This window comes from Coffea arabica, chromosome 6c, assembly GCF_036785885.1.
Source record: "Coffea arabica cultivar ET-39 chromosome 6c, Coffea Arabica ET-39 HiFi, whole genome shotgun sequence".
Taxonomy (NCBI): Eukaryota; Viridiplantae; Streptophyta; class Magnoliopsida; order Gentianales; family Rubiaceae; genus Coffea; species Coffea arabica.
The window spans coordinates 18720181-18740608 of NC_092320.1; the positions used below are offsets into that span (position 1 = coordinate 18720181).

Below are 20428 nucleotides of genomic sequence, written 5' to 3' on the forward strand. Positions count from 1 at the left end.
TTATTCAATGGGAAACAACAGCAAATTGAGACAGGGTCAACATGATTATAAAAATGTATAGGACAGCAAATCAAATGAGGAAAATGATGAAATGTGGAGGACAGGGTCAACGGGGTTATTCAAGAAACATGTCATTTTGGCTGATGCTTTAACCAACTAAGCAATAATATGTTAATATTGTCCCCCATCAAGTCAACGCTCGATTATAATCTCCATGCTGTTAATATTTTGATGCTGCATCCCTCTTATTATTAAAACATATGTACATCGTGTTTTCTAAAATGTACATAAATTAAGCATTTAATTGCAACTTCCAGCTGATATATGTGCAGAGTATACTCGAATTAAACCAGTCCAAATCAATCTCATCCGTGCATGCGTGAATCGGTTTAGAAAGTCCCCATTAAAAGAGATCTATGCCTCTAGATCTGTTTGTCTGAGACTACCGAAAATTGAAAAAGAGAAAGGAGAAAAAGAAAATGGCGTATTTGTACCTTAAACAGGGAAAGTATTACTTTATCCCGGCCAAATTATCCAGAAGAATTGTTTCACTTTATTGCATCCAAGACACGCCGGCATTGGTAATGGACAGGCAGCATCATTTGTGAGTAGCCTTTTTCTTCCATAATTAATTGTTTTCGCACCAATGGCTTTTGCTTTCTTTCAAGAAAGTAGAAAGCCTGGTTAATCAGTAGATTATAACAAAATTTGATGAGTTTCAGTAGCAAAGATATACAAGAATGTGATCGCCACTGATAACAGCCAAAAGCAGCTTGAATTTGTTCCTAGGCTTCCAAATGTGCAATACAAGTGTACATCTCCAGCAACGTCTGCTGAAAAGCTGGAAAGGGATATCCCCAAACAAGCCACCTTCGACCTTGTGACTATTGGCCAAGCCATCCATTGGTCTGATCGGCCCAACTTTTACCAGTACGTGCAGTTGGATCTGAAGAAGCCACGGGGAGTTATAGCAGCTGTTAATGTAGCTTGCAAAATAGGAAAGGTTTGCACCTTTTGGAAGCACCTTTTACAGTGAAACTTCATGTTCCTTTGAGAGGTTACATGTGAACAGTTTCTAACGGTTTTCTGAATGTTGTGGGTGTATAAATCAATAAGTTGAACACCAGAAAACTAACTTAAGCATTTTTTATTCTTGACTAGACAAATCCAAGAACTTGCTACTTGATTGTCTAATTAGAATTCATTGTATTCTAAAGTTTTTGTCCAGAAACCGGATTAGCAAGATAGTGGGGGCAATCAAGTTTCAAGGACCACCACAAAAATCCCTCCAAAAGTGAGAGTTTCTCTCTCTAGGTTAGAGTGCGAGTCTCTCAACCTTGAGAGTTTCAAACCTTTTCAAAATTTTCAAAATTTCCGCAAAGACACACATATAATCCCAAGCTTCGGACATCAACCAGAATCCTTTATGCGTTGATGAAGTTAAGAAGATCGAACTTCTAAGAGTGAGATAACAAAAGCCGAGAACTTTGAGAGAATCTTGCCCCCCACTCAGGGGAAAGTTTGCATTTAAGTTTTAGCAACACTGTCGGAATATGAGAGCAAGCAGCAGCGATCTTAGCTAATCTGGCACGAGGAAACAGACTCCATGGAAGACGTAAGGGTGTTGACACGTACCTTCAGAGCCATTATCACCACTGTTCCTTGTTGTGTGCTTCATATCTGCTAGAGTTTTTAATGTCTCTCTTTCCCAAAAGTTTTTTTTTTACGGAGATGGAAGGTTATAATTAAAATAACAAAAAAGAAGAAAGTTGTTTAAGGAAAAAAAAATTAGGGATATAAAAGATTTTTGTTGGTTTCTTTCAAAATCAGGGAGGGGGTCCTCCTTCTTTTTTAACGACTAAGTCTGCCTGGGTAGCTTCTTTGGTCTTTTTCTCGAATAGTCTTGGTCTTAGTAGTGATAGTAGGAGGTAGCTTAAGAATCTGTTTATACCCCATGGCGGAGGAACTAGCAGATGCGATAAGAAAGCTCGCCCTTTCAGATAAAGAACTGGAAAGTACTGACCTTGGAGGTGAAGAGTTAGATGGAGGTATTCAAGAATGTCAGTTAAGTTTAGTGGGGAGAATTAAAAGAGAGAAAGTGGTGAACTTTGTTGGAGTTAAGAACTTTGTGAACTCAGCTTGGGGGTATCCAAGGAATCTGAGGATCATAGAATTGGGTCCAAACATATTTCAGTTTTATGTTCCAAATAAAGAGGACAGAGATAGGATAGTAGGAGGTGGACCGTGGGTCATGGACAATCAAATACTGGTGATGAAACACTGGTTTGAAGGTATAGAGGAAGACATTTCTGCTTTTGACCTGGCACCTCTCTGGGTCCAAGTTTGGAATCTACCAGTACACTGGATAACAAAAGAAGCGGGATGGAAAATTGGTTCTGTATTTCAGGAAGTAAAGGATGTTCTGGTGCCTCAAGTTGGAGGGAAGGAAGGTAGACACTTAAAGCTATTAGTGGTACTAGATACCTCCCTACCTCTACTCAGGGGATCGACAGTTAAAGTTAATGGAGCTCTAAAATGGTTGAACTTCAGATATGAGAGATGTCCAGATTTTTGCTACAAGTGTGGAGTAATTGGACATGGAGAAAAGTCATGCAAGGAAGTAATACAGATTTGCAAAGGGAAACAGGAACATCAGTACGGTCCTTGGCTGAGAGCCAATACAGGAAAATCATCACCCCAAAAGGAACAACAAAATAAGTATACCTCTGAGAAGAATCATTGGGGCTATAAAGATGGAGAGCTAGTTCTATTAAATCCTAAGGAAAAGGTGAATATGATATATAGTCAAAAGGACTTTATGCCAGGGAGAAAGGAAGTCAATAAGAAGGGTAATGAAGAGGAACAGACAAGTAGGGAAAAGTCCAAAGAGGTTGGAGGAGATGAGGTACAACAACAAAGATTTGAAGATAGCTGCAGTAAAGAGAAAATGCATAGCTTCAATTCAATCAGCAGCAAAAGTCATAAGGATATTTGTGCCAGAGAAGCTTAAAAAATCCTCATTGGGGGAAAGAGCAACAGTGTTCTTGAAGAAGGAAGGATGAGTATATCTGAGAAGGTAGAGAAACATGGGAAGAATAAGGGTGAAGTGGAGAGGAATGGACTTGAGCAAATAGCAGAGGAGCTAATGCAAGTAACAGTAGTGGAGGAAGATTCTGGTAGACCAGAAACAAACTTAATGCAAATTGATCCAGGATCTTCTGACGTGGGTTCAAAGGCCGCCCAAAAACATAACAGGAATATGAAGAAACAGTTGAGATCTCCCAACATCTCAAGACAGCAATTGAGAGAATTGAGGGGGAACAGGTCTCTGACATCTCAACAAGGGAAAAGGAAACTAAATTAGGTGGATGAAGACATGGTAGAAGTGCAGGTGAATGAAGTTGGTCTTAAGAGAAACAAAATGGAAGAGGGGGAGGGGAATCTGAGTGAGGATCTGGAGGGGGTAGGGGTCAACCTCAACTGGCCCCTAAAGTTTCAATGAAGGTTCTGGTGTGGAATTGCCATGGAGCAGGGAGCCCATTGACAGTTCCCTAGCTGAGGGAGGCTAACAACCTCCTCTCCTCAAACTTAATATTTCTAAGTGAAACCAAAAACAGGTATAGTTATATGAAAAAGGTCCAAAGAATTCTGGGATTTGAGGAAAGTGTGATTATGGAAGCTATGGATAGGAAAGAAGGCATGGCCTTGTTTTGGAACAATGATATTGAGGTTAGGAAAGTTGTTACAACTGCCCTTACTATAGAGGCACTAGTGATTGACCCAGATACTCAGCTTGAGTGGTGGTTTATTGGGGTTTACATGAGCTGTGATGCTAATATAAGGAAACATTAGTGGAAGGTTTTGACTGTGAGACAACAATTGTGGGGGGATAAATGGCTTTTAGAAGGGGATTTCAATGACATTCTTTCTAATGAAGAGAAGTGGGGAGGGAGAGCAAGAGATGATAAAAGTTTCAAGGATTTTAACAGTTTTATTGAGTATAACAGCCTTGTGGACCTAGGATTTACGGGTAACCCCTAGACATGGAGCAACAATTGGGAAGGGGAGGGGGAGATAAAGCAAAGATTGGACTGGGGTTTGAACACCATAAGCTGGGGTCAAAATTTTGATAAAGCTAAATGTGAACATGTGGAAACTCTGGGATCAGACCATAGCATGTTGCTCATAGATAATTGGCCTAGAGTAGAAAAATGAAGATCAAGATTTTTCTTTGATAAGAGATGGCTAAAAAGGGAAGACATTAATCAAGTGGTCGAGCAAGCTTGGAAACAGCCAGTTGAAGGGAACAATATGTATAGGATTACTAGACAGATTGCTAATTGCAGAGTGGCTCTACTCAAATGGAAAAATAACTTCACAGGAAACTCTTTGCTAAGAATCAATCAAGCTAAGCTTCAGATTAAAGAGATTAAGGACTCTAAGGACTCAGGAGTTAAGGATAAGATTGCATATTTGAAGAAGCAGTTGAAAGAGGCTTACTCTCATGAAGAGCAGTATTGGGCTCAGAAAGCAAGGATTGATTGGCTGAGAGAAGGAGATAAGAACACCAAATTTTTCCATGCTTGTGTGAAGGGAAGGAGAAGAAAAAACAGAATGCTTAACATTCAAAAGGAGGATGGAACTTGGACAAACAGTGAGGCGGAGCTGGGAATGGAAGTAGCTGACTACTATAGAGCCCTTTTCTCTAGTTCAGGGAGTGAGGGTATAACAGAGATTCTTCATGGTACACCTACTACTATCACTACTGAGATGAATGCTAAGTTAACTAGAGAGGTGGATGAGATGGAAATTAAATCAGCTCTTTTTTCCATGAATCCTAATAAGGCACCAGGTCAAGATGGTATGTCTCCCTTGTTTTTTCAAAAATTCTGGCATATTGTTAAATCTGAGTTAATTGCAGCCGTAAGGCATTTTTTCCAATCTAGCAATTTGCCAAAGTCTTGGAATCATACGGTCATCTCCCTCATACCCAAAATTCAGAATCCTGCCAATTTGAAGAGCTACAGGCCAATTAGCCTCTGTAATGTTGTGTACAAAGTGATTTCAAAAATATTGGCCAATAGATTCAAGAAAGTTTTAAGCCACTGCATTAGTAAAAATTAGTCTGCTTTTATCCCAGGCAGGCAAATTCTTGACAATGTTATCTTGTCTCATGAATACTTGCATAACATGAAAAATAAGAAACAAGGATAGAATGGTTTTATGGCGGTGAAGCTGGACATGTCCAAGGCCTACGATAGAGTGGAGTGGAAATTCCTTGATGCCATGATGGATAAGATGGGCTGCTGTACAATCTGGAGGAATTGGATATGGAGTTGCCTCTCCTCAGTTACATGCTCCTTCAATATTAATGGAGTACCAAAAGAGTTTGTAATTCCAGAAAGAGGAATAAGACAAGGTGACCCACTGTCTCCTTATCTTTTCCTCTTATGTTCAGAAGGGTTCTCCAATTTATTGAAGCAAGCTGAGGAAGATAAAAGGATCTCAGGAATAAAGATTAGTAGGACTGGACCAAGCATGACTCACCTATTTTTCGCCGATGATTCATTGAAGCCAGGGAACTCATTCAAATTCTGAGGAAGTATGAGAAGGGGTCTGGTCAATCTATAAATCTGGAAAAGTCCTCGGTGTTTTTCAGCAGCAACGTGAGTCATCAGAGGAAAGGGGAAGTGATACAAAGCCTAGGCACAATTTAGGTGGCTACTCAAGGAAAATACCTGGGGCTCCCTATGGTGATAACAAGATCTAAACAGCAAGTTTTTGGATACATTAAGGATAGTATCAGTAGAAGAATGAATAGTTGGAAGAACAAGTTGCTCATCCAAGGAGGGAAATAAGTTTTATTGAAGGTAGTTTCCATGGCAATGCCAGTTTATACAATGTCCTGCTTTAAACTCCCTAACAAATTGTGCAAAGAAGTGACCTCCATTTTTGCTAACTACTGGTGGGGAGAAAATGATGGAAAAAATGAGATGCACTGGTGCTCATGGAGGAGATTGGCTAAAGAGAAAAAAGAGGGAGGTCTAAGATTTAAAGATTTGCAGAACTTCAATAAAGCCTTGTTGGCTAAACAGGTCTGGAGACTGATTTCCAAACCTAATTTATTAGTCAGCAGGGTCTTGAGGGCAAAGTACTTCCATAGGGACTCAATCTTTAAGTGCAAAGTCCCAAAGTGTGCTTCCTGGATTTGGCAAAGCATGATGAATGTGAGAGATTTTGTGCAAAAAGGAACTAGGAAGAAGATAGGCAATGGCAAGGCTACAAACATTTGGGAGGATAACTGGATTCCAGGAAATAGGGATGGAAAAGTCACATCTGCAAGGCCTCAGAATTGCAACATTAAAAGAGTAGATGAGTTGATCAGTGGCTTTAGATGGAGGAAACTATTGGTACTGAGAACCTTCAACAGGAAGGATGCTAACGAAATTCTGGATATCCCTATAAGTATCTCAAGAAGGGAAGACAGCAACTACTGGCTCCATAGTGGCAATGGCATCTATACGGTCAATTCTGGGTACAAGGCATTGAGTAGAGAAACAACCCAACATATAGTAGGAAAAGTTAATGAGGCAGAAACGAGCTTAGCAAACTGCAATGGAAAGCAATGGAAGTGGTTGTGGAAGTTGAGAGTCAAAAGCAAGATAAAACACTTCATTTGGAGGAGTCTACATGGGCTAATTCCAGTTAATGCCTTGGTGTTTAATAGAACAAACCAGGGAGATCCAATATGTGATGGCTGTGGAGATCAAAATGAGTCTATTGAACATATGTTTTTCCAGTGTAGCAGAACTCAAGAGGTATGGAAGATGGCCCCAATACAGTGGGATGGATTAACGGGACTGACAGGGAATTTTAGAGATTGGTGGAATGCAATGCTGGAAGCCTCAGGTAGGACAGAGGGGAAGGAGCATATAGAGCTTACTACGAATATCCTGTGGCAAATATGGAAAAGGAGAAATGAATGGAAGTTTAACGCTAAACGAAAGCACCATTGGAAAACAGTTAACAAGGCTCAACAGGATTGGCAAGAGCAAGCCTCAGCTTGGAGTACTGATATAAGGACCCCTGAGGATGCTGGAAGAGAAGGAGGAGAAGTAGAACCAGTGGAGGTACGAAGTGATGAATTGCAGATCAAAATATCAACTACTGTGCAGGAACAGACCAAAAGTGTTGGTATTGGGATTTTAGCAACTAACCACAGACATCAGGTGGTGTCAGCCTGGGCACTAATTGATAGGAAAGCAGTAAATTAGTTGCAGACTATAGCAGAAGCTGTGAAGATGGCCATTATAAAAGCCAGATATCAGCAATGGCAGAAAATTACAGTCCATGTTCCCAGCCCACAGCTACTGAAAGTGATTTTGTCGGGAGTGGCTAAGGATATCAAAATATCTACTTTGGCTGACGACATTAACAACCTCAGAGCTTTGTTCCAGAAATGCTTCTAGAAAGAAGATTAGATAACAGATGTGATTTGATTAGTGATTATGCCTTAGGCATACTTCAGGATGAGGAATGGATCAATCCTCAGTGTTTTAACACTTTTGTATAGAACCTTTGAGCCTTTGCTCATGAAAGTGTACATCTTTTGCCAATCAATACAAAAACTACCGTTGCAGGAAAAAAAAAATCAAACTTCAAGAAAAGTGATTACACGCCTTGAATGCTTCAAGTTTTGATCCCCATTTATGTAAACTTGTTTCTATAGAATTCTTTCTTGAATTTTTCTGATTTGACTCAATACAGTCTTGTACTTCTATATTATTTTCCTACAATCTTGAAGTTTGATTGATTGACAAGAATGGAGTCTACACAAGAGAGTGCCATCAAAGTTATGAACATAGTTATTAAACCCGGTCCGGCCCGGTCAAACCGGTGAACCGGGCATTGGACCGGACTGGGTTTTGAGTTAGATTGTTTAAACAATCAATCCGTTAACTAGTCAACGGACCGACGGTTCGACTAGATTAAACCGAAAATCCGGCCGGTTTTGTCTATGAACCGGGTTTGGGAGAAAAAATTTATGCCTTCAATAGAATTCGAACATTGGACGTCTAGGCATTGCAGCAACGTAGATACCACCAGGCTACTTCACGATATCGTGCTAAGGTTTCTTACTTATAATATATAAACCTTTTTTCAATTTTATCTTTATTTTATTTCTCTAAAACAAATTTATTTGGAATCTTTTAATAAAAATTTATAACCCCCAAACTCTATAAGTTATAAAATTGACTTAAAAAATAACATATTACATAATTCATTTTAAAGACAAATATTATTTTTAATAATTTTTTGCACTTAAAACTTATAAATAAGTTAGATAATTACACTGAATATAGATAAAATTTTATACTTAAAATTTGGTGTATTACTAAATAACTTTATATTTTATTGATTCTTATACGAATTAATTATTTTATAGCAAATTAAATTATATGAGTATTTGCTATGACATTATTTATTACAATTTATATCATATATCTTATATTTAAAATTATGAAATATAATATTTAAATATATTTAGTGGTCCACCGGTTCAACCACTCATCCACTGGTTGAACCAGTAACCTGTTGACCCACCTCGTTCGCCGGGTTCCCTCCCGAGTTGGGTTTAATAACTATGGTTATGAACCAAAATTTCGTTAAGTTGGACAAACTTGATGGAACCGGAACCAACTTCAACCGTTGAAAGGACAAACTTATGTTCTTCCTCACTGCATTGAAGGTGGCTTACATTCTCAATCCGAATCTTCTGGAAATTCCTGCTCTAGTGAAGGGTGAGTCCGAGGAAGTGACAAAGCAAAGACAAAAGTGTGAAGAGGACGAGATTATTTGCCGAGGCCACATTCTTAACACCCTCTCGGATAGTTACTACGATATGTTCCAAGGAGTACGAAATCCAAGGGAAATCTAGGTTGCAATTGAGCGAGAGTATACAACCCAAAAGCAAGGCACGGATAAGTTTTTCATTAAGAAATATTTTGAGTTTAAGTTGGTTGATTCTTTTTCTCTTATGGACCAAATTCATAATCTTCAAGTGATAGTTTCTAAACTTAAAGATTATGGTGTTGAAGAGTCTGAATCTTTCCAAGTTGGTGCAATAATTGCTAAGTTGCCACCATTATGGAATAAATATTACCAAAAGAAGTTGCTTCACACTTCTGAAACTTTAACTTTATCTAGTGTTTTGAAATATCTTAGAATTGAAGAAGGGGCTAGAATATTTCAAAAACTAGAAATTGACAATGCTCCTAAGACTAATATGGTTGAAGAGAAAATGAATTCTGGTAGTAAGAGAAAGAGGCATTAGAATACTAATTCAAAAGACAATAAGAAAAAAAAAAGAATTTGTTACAATTGTGGTAAGAAAGGCCATTATAAGGCCGAGTGCAAACTCAACAAAAAACAAAAGAAAAATGTTGCTCCAAGTGCTAATCTTGTTGATGAGTGTGCAGAAATTGTAGTAATGATGACTTTTGGTACGGTGACTGAACTTCATATGACGACACCTACACCTTCAAAGGATTGGTGGTATGATTCTGGTGCTGCAATTCATGTTTGCAATGATAAGAATCAGTTCAAGAGTTTTGAACTTCTTGAGGGTCATAAAGTTGTCATGACAAATATAGTGAGAGCCAAGGTTCATGGCAAAGGGGATGTGCATCTTCAATTCGCATCCGGTAAAAAGTTGGTCCTTACCAATGTACTTCATGTTCCCGATGTTGTTAAGAATTTAGTGTCTGCAGACATTCTTAACAAGAAAGGATTGAAGGCTGTACTAGAGTCAAATAATGTAATTTTGTCAAAGAATGGTGTATTTATAGGGAATGGCTATTCTTGTAATGGAATGTTCAAGTTGAGTATTAATAAAGTGAATGATATTTCGGTTTACTCTTTGGCTTCTACTTCTTCTACTTGTTCTTATTTTTTGTGGCATGGTAGGTTAGGACATGTGAATCATAAAGTGCTGAAATTTATGTCTAAAGATGGCCTAATTTCATATAATGACCTTGAAAATAAGAAATGTGAAACTTGTGTTCAAGCCAAGATTACAAGGTTGTCTTTTCTAAAAGTTGAACGACAAACACAAATGCTTGATCTTGTGCATTCTGATGTGTCTCACATTCAATGGTTTTCTAACTAGAGGAGGAAATAGATACTTTGTCACATTCACAGATGATTGTTCTAGGTTTGTGTATGTGTATCTTATGAAACACAAAGAATAAATATTTGGTATGTTTAAAACATACAAGGCTTTAGTAGAAAATTAATTGAATAAGAAAATTAAAATTTTGAGAAGTGATAGAGAGGTTGAGCACTTCCCTAGTGAATTCTCAAAATTTTGTGAAGAAAGTGGAATTGTACACCAAACCAATGCACCATACATACCACAACAAAATGGTTTGGCTGAAAGGAAAAATCGAACTCTTGAAGATATGGTTAATTCCATGCTTGTGAGTTCAGGGTTGCCAAATAATTTGTGGGGGTGAAGCTTTGTTAATTGCATGTCATGTTCATAATAGAATTCCTTCCTTAAAAACTAGAATTTCTCCCTATGAAGTGTAGAAAAATAGAAAATCAAATCTGTCTTATTTAAGGATTTGGGGTTGCATAGCCTACTATAGGGTCACTGATAATAAAATAACTAAATTGGGACCTAGAGCCCTTAAAAGTGTGTTCGTTGGTTATGCAGAAAATTCGAAAGCCTATAGATTACTTGATCTTGGTTCAAATATAAAAGTTGAGTCAAGGGATGTTGAGTTTTTTGAAGATAAGTTTCTTAGAGACTCAACAGTTAATATAGATCCATCATCTCCAAATGCAGCCTCTTCTAGTGGTACAAAAAGAAGAGAAATTGATACTCCTAGTGAACCTAGGAGGAGTCAAAGACAAAGAAAAGAAAAACAATTGCCCCCCGACTTTGTGTCTCTTCAAGCTATTGTTTTTCTAGTAGAAGGAAATAGAGATTCTCTACTAAATAAAACTCCAATTTTGTTAAGTGTAGAGGATGATCCTAAGACATATGATGAAGCTACGAAATCGAGAGATGCTGTATTTTGGAAAGAGGCAGTGATTGATGAAATGGACTCAATATTGTCTAACAATACTTGGGTTCTTGTGGACTTGCCTCAAGATTCTAAAAATATTGATTGTAAGTGGGTATTTTGCAAGAAATATGCCACTAATGGAACTATTCTTACTTACAAGGCTAGGTTAGTAGCTAAAGGCTATAACAAAAGGAAGGAATAGACTATTTTGACACATATGCACCTGTGGCTAGGATAACCTCTGTTAGAGTACTACTAGCTTTAATATCTGTTTTTAGCCTTCATATGCTTCAAATGGATGTTAAAATAGCTTTCTTAAATGGTGATTTGAATGAGGAGGTATACATGGAACAACCCGAAGGTTTTGTACTCCTAGGTAATGAACATAAGGTGTGTAAACTAGTGAAATTTTTATATAGCTTGAAACAAGCTCCAAAACAATGGCATAAGAAATTCGAATCTGTTTTACTCTCTAGTGGATTTAGGTACAATAATGCTGATAAGTGCATTTATTCTAAATCCAATAGTGAGTATAGTGTGATTATTTGTTTGTATGTGGATGACATGCTAATTGTTAATGCCACACTTAAAGGTGTAGTAGAAACTAAGAAGTATTTGTCTTCTAAGTTCAAGATGAAAGATCTTGTTGAAGTAGATACTATCTTGGGGATTAAAGTTAAAACACATAGTGGGGGATTTAAGTGTGAAAGAAGTTGGCACCCCTTTTGATCCTAACTTAAGCTGTATGAGAATACCGGTAAACCAATAGCTCAACTAGAATATGCTAGTGTTATTGGTAGTCTTATGTATGCAATGAGTTGCATTAGGCCGGATATTTCATACTCGATTTGTAGACTATCTAGATACATTAAAAATCGAAGTAAATATCATTGGAAAGCTATTTGTAGAGTGCTTGGTTATCTTAAAAGAACCAAAGATCTTGGACTATTTTATAATAATTTTCCTAGTGTTCTTGAGGGATTTTCAGATGCTAGTTGGATTACTAGTATTAGTGAGCAAAAATCGACTAGTGGTTGGATTTTTATGCTTGGTGGTAGAGTTATCTCATGGGTTTCAAAGAAGCAAACGGTGATAAATCATTCAACCATGGAAGCTGAATTAACTATCAATTTGTGTCATTTGTGTGATGATTTACTCGATTTCTTAGCAGACGAAATTATTTTTTCAAAAGCTCAAATGGGAGACCAAATGATAAAATCTGTATGGATAGAGAAACGAACGCTTGGAGTATCATTCCGAATTTTCAAAACAAAGAAGAATAATGCACATTTTTGCTTTCACTGAGATGTGAGTTGAATCTATTTAGACACAGCGGTCATTTTCAAGCAAAGATTGCCCCAATTTGTAATTTATCAATCAATGTGACTGATTTTATTTTGGGGTTAAGTGAAGGAGAAAAGGTATCTCATTGGACCTTTTGAATGACCGCTCACCCTTTTTCTTTTTTTTTTTCTTTTAAACTCTGAGCACTCTTATTGTATAGCTCGGATCACCAATTGAGTGTACGTAAGGATTTTAGAAAGCATACACTCGTGAAATTTCAGGTTGGAGGTTGAGGAAATCTCGATTTAGCTTTATTTTCCAAAAATTCATCATGAAATTTCCGATGAGCAAAAGAATGAAATGTACATGAATACAATATTTATCCAAAAACTTTATTGCTGAAAAAGTTTGAAACAAAATTTCTTGTTCAATTACAATACAAATGAGAAAACTTCTAAAAACTCCACATATAAACTTTTTGTCTCCTTTTCTTTTGGAATAAAAATGTATTAACAAACAAAACATTCTTTGACTAACAATTATGAAGTTTCTTAGATGCTTTAGCTTAACGCTTCCCAAATAGATGCTTTACATTGTAAGATCTGCCCAAGAATCAAGTAATACTTTTTAAACTTTATCGGATCAAAATTGTTATCAGATATGGAAAATATTTTCACCTCATTGAAACATTTTTATGAATGCAGGGGAAGGGGAAAAACAAAAGAAAAACACCTTGAGTTAGTAAGCAAGACTATAAAATCGGTATGCATGTCCTATGGGGGAGCCCTTTTTATGTCAAGGGTACGTCTAGCATGAAAATGCAATCCTCTAGGGTAGGCACCATACCATACCTGATGAATCCGATCAACTGATTGAGTGAAAAAATGATTTGAAAAATTGGCTAATTGGAGTGAGAAGAGACATTTATCTTAAAAAAAAAATGAGAACAAAGTCCGAATGGATTACTTGCTTTGGTCGACGCATAATGTGCCAAAAGTGGTAAAATGGTCAAATTCATTGAATGAAATTTGAAAATTTATTGAAAATTGAATGGATAACCCTAAAAATGAATTAAACTAATCAAATGAATAAAATCAATTGATTAAGCGAAATGATGATTTATTCAAAATCGACCGAATTGTCCTAAAAATAGGTAAACTGATCAAATGTATCGGATGATTTATTCAAAATTGACAAGATCACCCTAAAAAGGGTAAAGTGGTCAAATGCATTGAATGAAATTTGATTATTTGTTCAAAAATCGACTAGATCACCCTAAAAAAGGTAAATTGGTCAAATGAATTGAATGAAATTAATAATTTATTCAAAAATCGACCAAATCACCCAAAGGGTAAATTAGTCAAATGAATTGAATAAAATTTATGGTTTATTCAAAAATGGGTTGAATTGTCCACCCATTGGTAATTTTCAAAAATTCATTGTGATGCATTAGTCTATGAGCCTCTTAAAAATCAAAATTTGGCCTCAATACATTTATCGTCTCAAGAATGAGGAATCATTTGTAAATTTCTTTAAGTCAATGTCCTTTAAGCAAGGGATTTTTGCCAACTATGTTAAAAATGACCAACAGATGATTGTTAGATGCTCATATTCCAATGCGTAAAAATTGCTTTGCCGTCTTCGAAAAGATCGGGTCCTACCTTACCTTATGCACTACCCCTTCAGATAATACAAAAATATAAACGTGCACGTCTCATTGGATTATATATCCGAGACACAGGGCGGTTTAATCCTAGCACGGGATCCCCTAAATGGCATTCCCTTCTAGGGTTTATGTATGATGCCATTTATTAAAGCGATGTAAATATGTAACAAATATGGCCTAAAGGACATAAATAATGCATCGGGGGAAAAGGGTCTAAAAATGAAATGTACTTATTGAAAATTAAGTGTAATGACTGAAATTTAAACATGTGATTTATCTAGCAGGTAAGTCACTAAAAGAGTGCCAAAGAGGCCTCTTATTGCTAAGGCACATGAATGCAAGCCAAGAAAACAATGAAATGGTTAGTGCAATTGATAGTACACATAACATATTGGGAGCAATTAAGAAAAGAAATACAATAAAAGCAAATAAAAGGGGTGGAACCCCTTCCCTCGTGCCTAATGTGCTTAAAAAGGGTGAGGTTGACTCTAACCTAGAAAAATTCTAATATGGATGCATGAGACTGGGGCTCACTAATGCAACTAGACTCGATAAGGCTTAAAAAGGTCCCCAAGCCTTCAGACCTAAGGGAATGGGTCATCAATCCCAAAACCCTCGGTCGGTGGCTCGAACGATCCCCTAGGTATTGCTATGGGCGCAGAGCACACCATCCACATATTTAGAGAAACCATTCCTAGTCCTACAAGGCGGTGTGGGAAAGAGCCCACGAAAATAAAATAAAATGGATTAACAGTAAATAAACGTGCACGTATGAAGTGTTCCCTATTTTGAGGGAAAGGATTGAGACCCAACGCGAGGCTCTAAAGGCGACACACCCCCCCAAATGCAATGCAAAGTGCGAGATAAAACAAGTAAAACATACATCCAAACAACCAATCATACATACGTGAGTGAGGGAGTAGTTTGATACGCGCGCGAGGCAAAAGGTCCTAAAAATGGAAAATACAACCATAATATCCAAATGCTACGCATAACAGGGGTAGAAAACGAAAAAGAATGGCTAAATCAAATGTTTGGACCCACTTAGGAGGTCCCCAGTGGAGTCGCCAAACTGTCGCGCCCCACTTTTCGATGGTGTGAAAGTAGTGTGTAGGATATGTATGTGAACGTGTGTGAAAGTGAAAATAAAAGGCCGTGGGATTGTGAAATGCGACGGTTTGGCCAAACAAATGGTTTTAGATAGAAAAGGAGTTGCCACTTGGTATAGAGTTAGGGTGTACCAAGTCACCCAAAAAGTGATTTTTTGGAAAAGAAAAGTAAACAAACCCTCTGTAAAGAATTTTTAGGTCTACGTAACCAAAGAAAGGGATCAGGGGTCACATTTGATAAGGGAGAAGACAAAGGCAAAGTCTAAGGCACTCCCTTACCCTTGCCAAAGCTAGTTGCGTGACTTAGCCCTTCTTTTCCTAATTCTTCTACCCAAAGTATGTGTTGCATGTTGGATATGACTAATGGATGCGAAAAAAGAAAAATGCAATCCTAAATCTAAAATGTCTCTTATGAGGCTTTTTGGTTCCAATCACATGAGTTGTGACGGCTAGTAAGGAAAACTCTCATAGATGTCACGGGTAATGCAAATGAAGACCCAAATATGAGTGCAAGTGTGAAAATGCAAGAAAAATGCAAAAATAAAATAAATACAAATGTAAGTGCAAGTGTGCAAATGTAAGAAAAGTGCATGTGTGCAAATAAGAGAAAAGTGCATGTGTGCCATTTGAGAAAATAAAGGTGTTTGTGTGCAAGTGTATGAAAATATGGTATAATAGTAGTAAATGCATAAGTGCAATTGGGTGCAATTTGTGAGGTAGAAAAATAAATAAGTGATAGGGAAAGAAGAGAAATGTGTGAACATGGCATGTGGATTGAGAAAAAATATAAGTAGTGAGAGAATGTGGATGAAGAAAGTGAGGAAATGATATGATAAAAATGAGAGTGTATGAACCTAAAGGAATGCATCAAGTCGGGTACGGGAATGACTCCTAACTTTGTGATTTTAATTTTCCCTTTGATAGAGGGAATACAAGCGTGCTAAGGCTTAGAAAAGCCACACTCATCTATATCCCATATTTAAGGGGTACTCTCAAGCAAATGTACCCTATAACTAACATGAGAATGCAAAAACCTAAGATGAAGGGGAAAGGATTGGAGGGGCATGTCAAATGTTAGAAAACTAAGAAAAATGCATGAAATGTAGTGAGACATACAAAAAATGCACTAGCGAGAGGGACAGGTTTAATGGGTCTAGCATTGGACTAGCCATTCACTAAAATTCTCTCACAAGCATTGGACTTGCGAGAGCTCGAGGGGAAAAACCATGACCAGCGTTGGACTAGCCACGGTGACGCGCGTTGGCATCCATCGTACAAATATATAAGTAATGTGCATAATTAAAGCAAGTAGACATGTGAGCACGTAATTCACATAACATATAAGCATGCATATTTAGATGCCAGGCCCTAAGAAAGCAAGTAACACGTAGCACGTAAGCATGCAAGTCACATAGGGCAAATAAAGCAAAGAAAACCCTATCTATTACATTAGGGGAGTCCTACTACAATCTAAAAAGGGGAAATAAATAATAATTAAAATAAATACCTAACTATTACAAATTTGGCATTCAAGTGCCTTTCAAATGATAGATATACAAAGCTAAAGACAATAAAGCAAATGAAATAAATAAATAAACATCCAAGGGGCATGCAATTAAACACGTAAAGTCACATAGGACACGTAGGGTCAAATAAAGTAAGAAATAAGGGATAGGGTGTACCTCCCTTAATTTGGAGCCCCAATGGTGTGAAATTACTTATTTACCCTCCAAAATACAAAGAAAAGGTCAAGGCATCACTTTAATTAACAAATAATCAAAAAAGATAAAAGTGAATTGTGAAATTGAATCAATTAAATCATATAAACAACCTACATTTAAGAAGTCAAAAGAGGAAAGGACTTGATTGCAAAAATTAACAAAGTTCTGGGGTCTAAAATAAAAGAAAAATAAAGTTTAGGGACCTATTTGCAATTAAACCTGGGACTCAATTGAAGGAAAACACAAGTTGTTAGGGCCATAGTGACAACACTCGAAAGTCAGGAGGCTGGAATGAAATTTTGTCATTAGGCTCCTTGGCAAAACAGGCCATTGGGCCATTTTATTTGTTTGTTTGGGCCAACACCTCCCCTAGCCCAATCGAAACCCAAGCAAAACAAACGGGCTAGCCTATCTGAAGCCCAGGCAAAATCCAACCACAAAATATATGAGCTTTAACCCTTAGCCTATGCCAATAACCCAGAAAAATAAGTCATTAATCCACTTATCAAACCCAAACAATAAATCCAGACCAAACCTAATTTTATTTAATAAAACCCAACAAAATAAAAACCCAACTAAAACTGGCTAACCTCTGATTATGCATCAAATCACAACATTAAACTATCCAAAAACCACATCAACTTGGATCAAAGAAGAAAAACACCTAAAGGGACAAAATTGATTAAATTATCTAATTCTCTGTCCAAAACAGAACAAAGGGCAGCTTGAGGGGTTTAAATGCAACAAAAGCAGGGACTCAATTGAATGAACTATAGCAGTTTGGGGGGTAAAATTATGAAGTTCGGCAACCCTCAAGTAAATTGCAAAACAACGCGAAAACAAAGGGACTGAAATTGACATTTTAGACCAACGGTCTTCTCCCTCAAAAGCACAGACATCAATCCGCCATTTCTGTCGTTCTTAGAACCAGAACAATACCAAAATTCTAGCCCTTCTCAATCAAAAATGAAAATCACCCAAAACTTTTCTCATACAAGATCACGACATTAATTTGAATTCATACAACCAGAAACATAAGAAGAGAAAACAACAACAAATGGTACACAGAACAAGCACGCTAGAGCCACTCGAAACTCCGTTTTTTACCTGAATTCATACTCGTTTTTCTTCAAGCCAAACGCAAACAAGTCGCCTTTCACAGATGATATTTGGTTGGGCATTTTATCGAACAATAGGTGGGCAAAAGAAAATTAACCAATTCTTACTTAATTGAAACCGTATCAGCCCCAAAATTGTTCAATCAACAACAGATTTTAGTCCAATTAAACCATAAAGCATGTACGATTAAAAATTGTAGACAATCCAGCAGGAAAATTGCAGTCACCAAAATTCACAAGAGACATGTTTGGGATTTCAGCATCTGCGCTTGACGAAGAAAAGAAAAAAAAACGATATTCAAAGGCAAAGAGAGGGCTCACAGTGCTCTCGCTTCGCAAAGATCTGCAGGCGAGGACGGTGGATTCTGGTGGTGGTAATGGCGGCTCCGGTCGCGGCCTTCCCTTCTTGCTTCCGACCCGAAGCTCTTCTGAATGGCCTGCTTGTGGCTTCGTTATGGAGATTGAGGAGAGGGACCGTGGGGCTTTTGGGAGGCGGATTGGGCTTCCTTCCATTTCTGTGAAGCTTTGATAGCTGCAACCAACTCTTTCCCTGGAAGTCATGGTGGCCACAGAGGTGGCAGAGGTGGAGAATGGGGTGGCGCCATGGAGAGATGGTGGTTGGATGGGCCACTCCGTTGTTTTATGGTTCAGAACCTCCAAAATCTCTCAGTTTTCTCCTTTCTTGTTCGTCGCCCTCTCGATTCCCTTTTTCTCTCAATTTTTGTCTTGCTCAGCCGCAACTCCTCCCACTCAGTCCGTCTCTCGGTTCTCTCTCACTCCAGTCTTAGCCGCCGCCAATTTTCTTTTCACTCGGCTCTCAAACCTCGTGGCCCTCCACCCTCTCGGTCTCTTCCCTTTTAGGTTCTTCTAGCTCGCCCCTATTTTTCGTCCGCCCAATTTCCAGATTTTCTTCTGTTTTTGGCTTCCCACCCCCAAAGCTCCAGACCTCTCTTGCGTTTTTTCTTTTTAGTCTTTTTTCTTTTTGACCACTTAGCCGCCTTCCTTTCCTTATCCTCTGTTTTCGGCTCCTCCCCTCTTCTTTTTAGCCGACCTGCCCCTTTTTAATGCCTCCCCCAAAAACTAACCCTAAAATGAAAGGTCAAGATCTCATCCTCAAAATAGGTTCATGTGTCTTGTTTTTGTCCTTTGATTGATTTTTGACTTTTCCTTTTCCTTCCTTTTTTTTTCTTATGCTAAAATGTCTAAAAATGAGATTAGTAAAACCAAACTAAAATAAATATCAATAAAACTAATAATGAAAAATAAAGTCAAAAATTTGGTGTCTACAATACATAATCATCCTGGTGATCATGATCATGAACTAAAAACTATAGGAAGATGGAGAGCTAAATTATATGTTTAAGTTAATCCCATCAACAAACAAAATGCCGAAGTTCTTATAATAAATGAAAAAATGATCATTGTTGCAGGTTTACATTATAGATTAGATGTTTAACTTACTAATATAATAGAAATAAATTATTATAATTATAAAATGTTAGAAACTGCTTGTTGTATTTTTTTTCATATATCTTTAATTATTTTGTGATGTATTAACCATTTATATTGATATGTGTAATAGTTACAATGACGAGCAAGGATATTGGTTGGGAACATGGTAAACCCGTGGGAGGGAATAGAAAAATTGTGAGATGCAATTATTGTGGAAAAATAATGCATGGTGGCATTACAAGGTTAAAAGAACATGTCGATCATGTCATAGGACAAGTTGAGCCTTGTCCAAGGGCCTCAAGTGAAGTTAGAGATTTAATGAAAATGCATCTAAAGATTGGTAAGATTCAAAGAGCTACAATAAAACAGAAAAAAGAAGAAATATTGAATTCTTTCCAACAAGAAAGTATGCATGGTAATTTCAACATGGTTGGCGACGAGGAGGACGAAGTCTTTTTTGAAATTGATGAAGAAAGTCGGATGGCGTTGGAAAAAAAACAAATGAAGCAAGCAATTAGAGAGAGCCAATACTTGCAATTTTTAGACGAACAACGAAGGCATTCGGTATCTGGGAGTCGACCTTCTATGTTTATGTTAGGTATGATTTGTAAACTAAAATATTATAACAAATTTGATACTATTTTATTAAATATAATTACATAAAGTTGCAATTTAGTCATTCATTTTTTATTTGTTAAATATTGTGAATTTTAGGGAATATGGGTGTTGGCACTTCAAACCCAACGACTTCTGAAAATAAAAGAGGATTGTTACGTAATTTCAGTGTCAGACAAGCAGATGAAATGACAAGCAGAGGAATTGACTCACATATGTTTCCTTCGAAACAAAAATCAGTCAAATCAATGTTTGCGAAGGAAAATATAAAAAGAGTTGGTAAGGCAGTTTCAAAGTTTTTTCATTTCAATGCAATACCATTTCATGCAGCTGACAATCCTTATTATCAATCGATGATTGATGAAATTGCCAAAGCTGGTTCTGGTATTAA

The 20428-nt window shown here is 37.3% G+C and overlaps 2 protein-coding genes across 2 annotated transcripts; both read left to right on the top strand.

The window, feature by feature from the left end:
• Nucleotides 1-5223: 5223 nt before the first annotated feature.
• Nucleotides 5224-5598, top strand: LOC140008655 (uncharacterized mitochondrial protein AtMg01250-like). The gene has a single exon (XM_072053493.1). The coding sequence runs from the start codon at nucleotides 5224-5226 to the stop codon at nucleotides 5596-5598; it is 375 nt and encodes a 124-aa protein (XP_071909594.1).
• A 3439-nt stretch (nucleotides 5599-9037) lies between these two features.
• On the top strand, nucleotides 9038-18499 carry LOC140008656 (uncharacterized). Its single transcript, XM_072053494.1, has 5 exons — nucleotides 9038-9311; nucleotides 9480-9962; nucleotides 10718-11237; nucleotides 11351-11448; nucleotides 18171-18499. Exons 1-5 carry the CDS (start codon nucleotides 9038-9040, stop codon nucleotides 18497-18499), a joined length of 1704 nt encoding a protein of 567 aa, XP_071909595.1.
• Nucleotides 18500-20428: the final 1929 nt, after the last annotated feature.